At 36.8% G+C, this 9303-nt stretch overlaps 1 protein-coding gene across 3 annotated transcripts; it reads right to left on the bottom strand.

The window, feature by feature from the left end:
• Window positions 1–3622: 3622 nt before the first annotated feature.
• On the bottom strand, window positions 3623–7169 carry LOC113277559 (probable metal-nicotianamine transporter YSL14). Of its 3 annotated transcripts, XM_026526623.1 has the most exons (9): window positions 6842–7142; window positions 6708–6727; window positions 6523–6582; window positions 6196–6398; window positions 5735–5871; window positions 4725–4752; window positions 4563–4602; window positions 4397–4463; window positions 3624–3976 (listed from the first exon to the last, which is right to left on the bottom strand). In XM_026526623.1, the coding sequence occupies exons 3-9, from the start codon at window positions 6537–6539 to the stop codon at window positions 3932–3934; spliced, it is 537 nt and encodes a 178-aa protein (XP_026382408.1). In that variant the 5' UTR covers window positions 6540–6582; window positions 6708–6727; window positions 6842–7142; the 3' UTR covers window positions 3624–3931. The 3 variants fall into 3 exon arrangements, with proteins under 3 accessions (XP_026382409.1, XP_026382408.1, XP_026382407.1); XM_026526624.1 differs by lacking the exon at window positions 6708–6727 and having other exon boundaries at window positions 3623–3976; window positions 6196–6338; XM_026526622.1 differs by lacking the exon at window positions 6708–6727 and having other exon boundaries at window positions 3625–3976; window positions 6842–7169.
• Window positions 7170–9303: the final 2134 nt, after the last annotated feature.

Genomic DNA, 9303 nt, shown 5'->3' with positions numbered 1-9303 from the left:
AAAACAACCTTCGATCATCACCATCTCTTCTCTAACCTCAGCTCCATGTCCCTGCCATTACCAGCTCGAACAAAACCCAGCTCAGGTTATATTATCCTCATCCTTACCATCCAGAGACAACGACCACAGTTCTCTTGCCATGTTCAACTTCTCAAACTCGAGCTCCATCAACAGCAAAACTTCCAACAGAGACCAAAGCTTCTTAATTAGTTATCAACCCAACAGGCCATCACCATTTAGCCATCGAACAATGGCAGCAAGCCATTTCTTTCTCACCGGGAATCACCATGAACAATGGAGGCTTGAGTTCTTCTCCGTCACTGCCAACATCAACTCCATTAACTAGCAGCAGCTTCATTAATCATTTCAGTTCCGTTTCCATCAGTCACTGCGGCAACAAAAACCACAGCACCATCTTTCTCGAGTTATTGTTTCGTAACTCATCTCTTCCGATAATGGCAGCAACCCTATTCAGTTCCCAGCTCCCATTCAAACATTCGCCGGCAAGCCAACTCCTTCCATCGATCACCGAGTACCACAGACAACAGCAACCAACGTCACTGCCATCGATCCCGATCATCACTGCCAACAATCAATAGCAATAATGACAGCGTATCTCCTCCTTCACACTCTTTCCCTGTTTCGTCAGTGATCACTCTCCGTTAGCACCAAACACAGGCAATGAGCACAGTCCAGTCCACCAGCATCCATCCATCAACATAGACTCAACTCCAATCACACAACAGACCAGCTTTGCTGGTTTTGAATCGGAAAAGAAAACTCCCAGAACTGGTCGTGAATGGGAAGTGAATGATGTTGGCAGCCTTGAGTAAAATAACCGGGTGCCTTTAACAGTTCCGTGGGTTCACAATTCTTGCAATTTTGACTCGCTTCAAGCGCCCGTAGATTCTTCATACGACGTCAGATTGAATCCATTCTTTCGCCGTTACCTTCGTCTTTTCGTCCTCTTCAAGGTGATATGAAGAAATTCCAAATTTGAGCTAGTTCCACTTCCTTTTGGTTAAGATAGCCTGAAACACCTAACAAACTCAAAAGCAAACAAAATCAAAGCATAATGATATAAAAACTATCAAGAAGCAAAGCATTTGAGTACCTAAACTAGTGCAAATATTGCACCTATCAATCAAATATGAGTACAAGACTTAACTTAACTTCTTTTTGAGAACAAACAAACATGTTTTTAGAAGAGCAAGTAGAACTTATAGAAGACATCCCTTGTAAGCATTTTTGGAAGTTAAATCCAGAACGAGTTTTCTTCAAACCTTCCGACACGTTAACAGAATCATCCATTGGATTCAATTCTTATAGGTTGGATCGCATCAAACACAGATTGTTAGATCTTTTCGTGTTTACCTGCTCTGATACCAATTGAAAAGGTGAGGGTACCCAAATATACCACAAGCTAAAACTTTTCCTACCTATAAGTCCTTTCTCCGAAAGTGATTGTCTATGGACTGAGTCGAGACAATACAACTAATTGGTTCACACTTCGTGTGATCGTCTATGGATACGAGATCGAGACAATACAACAACGGAGTATGTTACTTGATAAAAAGGTTTGGACTTAACCAAACACAATAGGATTCACTTATCAAGTAAATAGGATTTAACGTCTGTATAATTTACTTTAATTATAATAAAACAATTATAATGCGGAAATATAAAGTAAATGACACAACAACATTTTGTTAACGAGGAAACCGCAAATGCAGAAAAACCCCGGGACCTTGTCCAGAATTGAATACTCCCAGGATTAAGCCGCTACACAAAATTACACCTAACTTCGTATAGTTGAGACCAAGCAACTAAACCTATAGTTCACCTAGTTCCCTCTGTATTCCCACGCCTCCGACCTTAGTCACGTACTTGGAACAATTCCTTTGGTTCGTATTCCAAACAGTAAAGGAACAACAAATCTGTTTGGTATCAACTCTATTCAACCAAGTGATATGAGTTAGACAAAGGCTCTTCTGTTTATCTTAACATAAACTCCTTCGTCAGGTTCTTAGATATATCTTATATTCAATTACCGAAGTAATCGTTTAAGAATAATCCAACAACACTATTAGTCCAAAGAATTGTGTTGATGCCGATCTACTTAATTAATCAATCCAATCTATTACAGGGATAAACTGATTATTAATTGGATCCTCTTTTACCGAAACAAGTATTGTGCACACCAAAGATTATGAACCCACAAATCAGAAATCTTCAATATCTTCTTCGTCTTCAAATCTTCTTAGATCTTCTATAATAATCTGCACAAAATCACTTGAATCTCTTGTGATCAATCACGCACAGAACAGAGTCTGTTAACAATGGATTATCACAAGATCGTCTTTATAACCAACAACAGTCTAAAGATCCCTGTCGAAACTCTGAACTAGTTTGAGTGAATCTTATATCATAAGAGAAGATTCTCAAGCATAAACAAACTAGGTGCAATCAAAGTTCAACCACCGTTAGTCAATCAATTCAATGAAAACAAAAGATAAACCGCAATTATCTAGTTTCCCACCAACGGTACACGCTAGAGCTTCTCAATCCCAAAGAAGACTTTAAACTGCGCGGCCGTAAGAGATTTCGCCTAATTAGGTTACTCTCCTCTACGAATAGGAGGCTACACCAGTAACAACACAACAAAGAGGAAGCTTGTTGTTATGGAGGATTAGTTTGCTAGAAAGCAAACTTCAAGTATTTATAGACAAGGAAGTTTGGACACCAAGGAATTTCCAAAACTAAAAATATTCTCAAGATATTCATTAAAGCACAAAATCGGTTTTCATAATTCCTGGAAATGCTCTGTCCAAAAATAATGATCGAAATCTCTCGGAAAATCTCTAATTAGTAAATGCGCATTACTAATTCTTATTTCCCTACAAAATGAAGTTAAATACCTTAATTAAAAGATTCTTAACTTATTTATGTTTCGATCCTGGGATTCTCTTACCTTAACTATTAAGGAATAACTTTGAACAATTAAATAATAAACATTCATAGCACGTGTTGAAAGTATGTCGACATCCTTACTTTGTAAGTTTTCTTTCACACTTACAACCTTGAAACCGATTTGCCATACTTCCAAACAAGTTTAGAATTGGTTCATCTGACTTTCAAGAACTATGCGATTGATCAAATAACACTACACCATTTTAAGGTATTAGCAACCTACCACAGTTGTTGCTAAATGGGTTCGCAACAGGCTTTTGCCATTGCTAAACACAGTGTCGCAATTTCTAGCAACGACATGAGCTTTGTTGCGAATCTTGGTCAGCAACGGCAATTCGCAACGACCATTTCCGTTGCTACATTTTTTGTTAGCAACAACACACTGTTGTTGCTAATCTGTTGCTAATTACAGGAATACCCTTGCCCAGAACTAGATACTGTTGGTTCTGGTTCTAGTTTAGCAACAGAGCTCTGAGGTTGCTGATTTTTTGCAACCACAAAAAAAAGGTCAAGTCTATGTTTATTGACCTAGTCAAAATTCATTACCTCACATTTTCCCCCTGCAATTACCCAGTTCCCCATATTCACCATCCACACAGATATACAAACTACAATGGCAATACAAAACTGGTACAAATGTAGTTGAGAATCACCACTAGATAATATTATCATAAAAGAAAGGATTCTTCAGTTGATACAAATGTACACAAGTAAACTTATGTATGTTGTGACTGACATACAATATTCGATGTATGATACAAATGTACACAAGTAAACTTATGTATGTTGTGACTGACATACAATATTCGATCTATGTTGATGTTTATAAATGGATGGGTAACCTAGTTTGTGTCAACTGACAGAGACATTGAAAAACAAGGAAAAAAACACTAAATATCACCAGAAGTATCACCAGACTCCGCTTGCTTAACCAATCTCCTCAGCAAAGATTCAACTGCTGCTAAAATATCACCAGAGTACTGTTGTTTGACTTAAGCCCAAATACCTGCATAATAGCCAATTTGATGTTTCAGTACTGATGTCACAAACAAAAGACTAAGCCCTAGATTTTGTATAATCTGCAGAGACAAGTCAAAACCATGTAAAGCAAATATGAACAAACTCTGCTATAAGTGAACTAAATGGAGATGTATGTAGAAGCAAATCCAAACAAAATATTTAAGAGAACATCATGTGAGAGGGCAAAGAGAGCTTCCACTACTCTGCTATAAGTAAACTGAAATTGAGCCGTATGCTCGTAGGAGGCTTAGAACAAACTTTAAAGTTCCATTTCACACTACACCATTTTTAGGAATTAGGAAAATCATTACTGTGTACATATATACATATACGTATATATATTCCAATACACAAATTGGACAATTCATTTGCTTGGAGATAACAGTTCCAATAAAAAAAACATTACCAGTAATTTGTGAGTGCTTCCAGACACATTTGTCGCTGTCCCAATTCCTTGAATGGCGGAAATGAACCTAAAATCATTAACCAAAAGAGGGACAAAAGAGAAATTAAATTACCATCAAAAATTGGTTTCTTAAGCAAGACTTCAAAAGTTCAAAAAAAGAACAGACCTTTCAACAACTTTCGGAGGCAATGCTAACCTTGAAAGCACTGCAATGGTAATACATATGTAATGAGCAGCATTAACTTGTAGAAATAAAAATTTAACGGAAGATGAATAAGGCCTCCTTAGTCTGGAGCAACGAAGCCTAGTCGATGATATGCTGAATAACCTTGGTAATTATCATCTTTCGTAGTTGTCTGCACAAACACCAAAAACCAACTTTAATATCTATATCTTCTGAGCCTACTACTGTTATTTTTACATAAATGGTGGGAGTCGTGGGACACTTGTCCCCAACACCTCCATCTAACATCATCCATGCATGATGTATATGGATACAAGAAGTGGCATCCATGGCATTATTTCTCTTCCAGTCAAATCAGCTGACTAAGATAAGAAGGGATAAGTTCACCTCCTTACTCCTTAGTCACACACCACAGAGAGCAACCGATTTTTCTTGGTCATTAAAAATGTCTTGGCTATGGCTTGACTAGCTGTAGGTCTAAAAGTGACTTCAGATTGTGTTTTTTTTTTCTTCCGACTGAGAGCATCATACAAAGAATAACAAAATAGAAAAAGAAAACTAGCATTGAGAATCCAGTCAACAGTGTTGTTGGTTTCGACTTTGCCTTTGGCCTTTGAGTAACGAGGGCTGAAGTAGAGTTTGAGCTAGGCAGAAGCAAGTGGACTTTGCCTTTGGCCTTGCTGGAAGTTTCTAAAAATCGAAATACATTTTAATTTTTTTTTACTTTTGGACTTCAAGATATTGCAACTAAACTTTAAGTTTTAGACAATATGTGCGTGCGGTGCTGCACGCGATCAACTTGTTCGGAATTCAACTTCTATACACGTATGCCAACTAAACATGCCAAGCCCTGCAGCAGACTTGAAATGCAAAGACAAATATCCAACACTAACTTTATTTTACTTTCCATGTTTGTCCACATTAAACACTAAACTTCACTTTTATGTCTATATTTTCAAAGTCTATTAATAACTACAAATAAGCCCCCTTCATACTACAAATATCAGGACTAGACTACTACAGTATAAGATTGAGAATATACACCAAGAGTTATAAGTAAATCTTAATAACTCTGTTTTTTATTGTTCTTAATGAATAACGATATCAACCAACGTTGCAATAAATAAATTATATAGAAAACAAATTCACCATACCTTATATCCATAGAGACCTTTAAAGTCATTGCTCACAGGATCGGCGGGGTACCAATCGCCAGCATGAGTGTTAATAAAGGGCCAGAGAAACCCCCATGATACATCTGATGCAAGTCGGACTGAAGTCAAAATAAAATCTGCATAAGGAACAATGGAAAAAAAATCAAATGAGAAGTTTGATCAACATCCAACGTTCTGAAAATATGAAACCACAAGATAACACCACTTCGGACTATAAAGGGAAAAGATAACATTTATATGCAAGCCACATAACATGTGAATAATATGTTATCATGCAGACATACTTCATATTATCAAAGCCACAAGAATCGCCAACACCACTGAAAAACCACTAAAAGAAGCTCCAGAAGAAGCTTATGCCAAGATATTTCCCAAGACATTGCACTTGCTCCTTGGAAAAAAAATGAACAAAGATGATTAGAGGCAAGAAACATATATACCGTGCAGAAATTTTAAACCACATGAGGTGACCAGCACGAAGCATCTATAGTTGGCGGAGCAGGCAACTTGAAGGGCCTGGTTCTTCCAGGTGCAGCAGGATCCAAAAGAAGTTGGTGGAGCAGGAAACTTGAGGTGCCTGGTTCTTTTGAAGAAAATCATACAAAAACAATCGTACTCAATCCATAAACCTGAACTAAACATGCTTCACAAAAAGCAATGAATAAATCATGTTAAACCACAAATTCATCCTCTTAAACATAAAATCAAACCTCAGATTATCAAAATTCAAAAAAAATCACAAACTAAGAATTAGGTTTGTAGCATACCCCAAGCAACAGTGCATTCCTTAATTGTATTACTAGCTTGATTAGCTTGACATTCAATACCTAATCAACAAAAACCCAAACCAATAACACCGTCAAAACCAAAAGCACCCCAACATCAGAAACCTAGATTCACAAATAAATCAATTGAGAAAACCCTAGAATCCTCTAAAAAATCTTCTACTTACAGAGATCCATGATATGATTCCTGAAAATAACACAGTCATTCACAAAAATATCTAACATCAAACAAAAAACGACTGAAATTAAAACCAAAAAGGAGATGTGGATTTGAAAAAACCCTAAGAGAGAGAGGACGAACCTGGTTTTTTGGTTGAGGAAGAAGGAACCTCTACACATTAAATTCTTGAAAGTATAGGAAGTGAATCTTGATTACTAGAGTTTGAAGACGACCTCAAATAGATTTATTAAGGGAGTGGAGATTAGGTTTATTTGGATTTATTAGAAATCTAGGGTTTGTTCTTTGCAAGCAATTATGTAAGTGAATTAGAAATTATAAACATAATTAGAAGAGAGAAAATCGTTAATACAAGCAGTTGTTAGGGTTCTTGCTGGTTGGTTTTCATGGTTCTTCAGAGCAGATTCAGAATGAGATGATAACAATTTTGTGGCTGAGAAGTGAGATAGGGAAATAGAGAAGGGAAGATAAGCCCGCTCCTCTGAAGGGTGGAAAAATAAAAAAGAGGAGTGACCAAACTTTGAATTGGGCGTAAAAAAACGTCAAAGTGTTCCCGACCACACGCGTGCTTCGCATGCATGAACGCCTTATCGTTGCTATTCGCAACCGAGAATTTGTTGTCGCTACATTCGAAACTGAAATAGGCCGTTGCGAAAAAATAGCAACAGAGAATCGCTACCGAAATTTCGCAACGACGCTAGTGCTGTTGCTACTCTGGGTTGCTATTTCCTTAAAATGGTGTAGTGTAACATTCAATCACAATCATGGGTTATCCGTTCTACCAAAACAAGTTTTGGTTCTACCTTCCATGTGAGTATTGTGCATAGTCACACTAGCTTTCCAAAATTTGTTTTGACTAGGTACTAGGATCGGTTCCCCACATATATATGGTATCTAACTTATATGTGTTGCACATGTCCATAGGATCGGTTCCCCTTTGCCTAAAAACGTGTTGCACATGTTCATAGAATCGGTTCCCCTTTCTGCTATAAACCTTGCTACACCTCATACAAGGATCGGTTCCCCTTTGTGATGTACTGCACCTCTTACTAGGATCAGTTCTCCTTTCCCATATTTGTTCAGACATAAAATCACAAACCCGATCATACCATCTCAGGTGATTACTTATGGTCGGTTTCACTAATAAAAGTCATACCAATACATAAGTCAGGCCTTTGTGAATAGTTCTACCAAGAGCACAACAAGTCGTGAACGGTTATACTCAATCACACATATTGGTTGTTCATAAGATATGCAATGAATAACAAAACCAATAACGCCTGGCAATTTCCTTTTCGGTTCACAAACAAGTTTATGAAATTACTTTCTTAGAACACATGTAAAACATTGTTCCCTAGGATGAAATCCTCACCTCATACCCATACATAATCACAATAGCATTCAAATGATTATGACGATGTCTTATCTACAAAGTTTAATGGTTAAGTAATAAACCTCGTATTGTATTCCTTAATACTATGTCTATCTAGTGTTGAAATATGCTTCGCAGTTTTGTTTTCAATATGCACGACTTGAAATATACGTTAGGAATGAAACAGTTCAAGTCAAATATCACTAACCTCAAGTGGAAGGATGATTGTTTTCGTTGTAGCTCCTTGCTTCTTCACATCTTCAAGACTTAACAATACTTGTAATGTCTCATATCCTAATACTTTCAAGCTAACCTATACGAAGTTGACTCTAGTACATAATCAAGCGACTCTTAACATGAGTTTTGATTCACTAAAATATGACAGACAAACTTGACATACCAACTCTTGGTGGGTTCAACCGAGCAATTCTCTAACAAGATGAACTTGGTTGAAGCGAAAGCTTACCAACACATATTTTGAGAAATATGTAAGCGAGTTAAACTCAGCTCGAAATTTCAAATGTGCATAATCGAATACTATATAATAATATGAGTTTTGTCTCAAAATAGGAGATAGAGTAGAAATAGACTTTCCAAGTGATAGATGAGTTTTAGTCTCCACATACCTTTTGTTGATGAAGTTCCACAAGCTCTCCTTAGTAGTTCTTCGTCTTCAATTGATGAACGACGTGAAGTCTAATGCTCAACTACACAATCTATCCTAGTCCGAGACATCACTATAAGTAGACTAGAAATCAAGAATTATAGTTTTGATCACTAATATTGACAAACAAGCTTGAGATAGCAACGCTGGCGAGTTCGACCGAGCAGTGCTCTAACAATCTCCCCTTTTGTCAATTTTAGTGACAAAACTATCAATACATACGGATTACAAAATAAATAAACTTTGTAGCTTCTCATCCAAATTATTGATCTCATTGGTTCTTCAACATTACTCGAAATCTTCGTCACTTCCAAGTACTCCAATGATTCTAAATGTGTTCAATTCAGCATCATAGTTGTTGAAGATCAGTAGTTATAACAATGAGAAAACAGTTGCTCTTAATCATTGTTATACAATGTCATATTATTATTACACATCATCAAAGTTCAATTGTATCACAACTTTGACAACAATACTATTGTGATATGTTAGAGCATAGCTCGGTTGAACCCACCAAGTGTTGGTATGTCAAGTTTTGTTGTCATATTC

The sequence above is a fragment of the Papaver somniferum genome, chromosome 5 (genome assembly GCF_003573695.1).
Source record: "Papaver somniferum cultivar HN1 chromosome 5, ASM357369v1, whole genome shotgun sequence".
NCBI lineage: Eukaryota > Viridiplantae > Streptophyta > Magnoliopsida > Ranunculales > Papaveraceae > Papaver > Papaver somniferum.
This window is presented reverse-complemented; position numbering and strand designations above follow the sequence as displayed.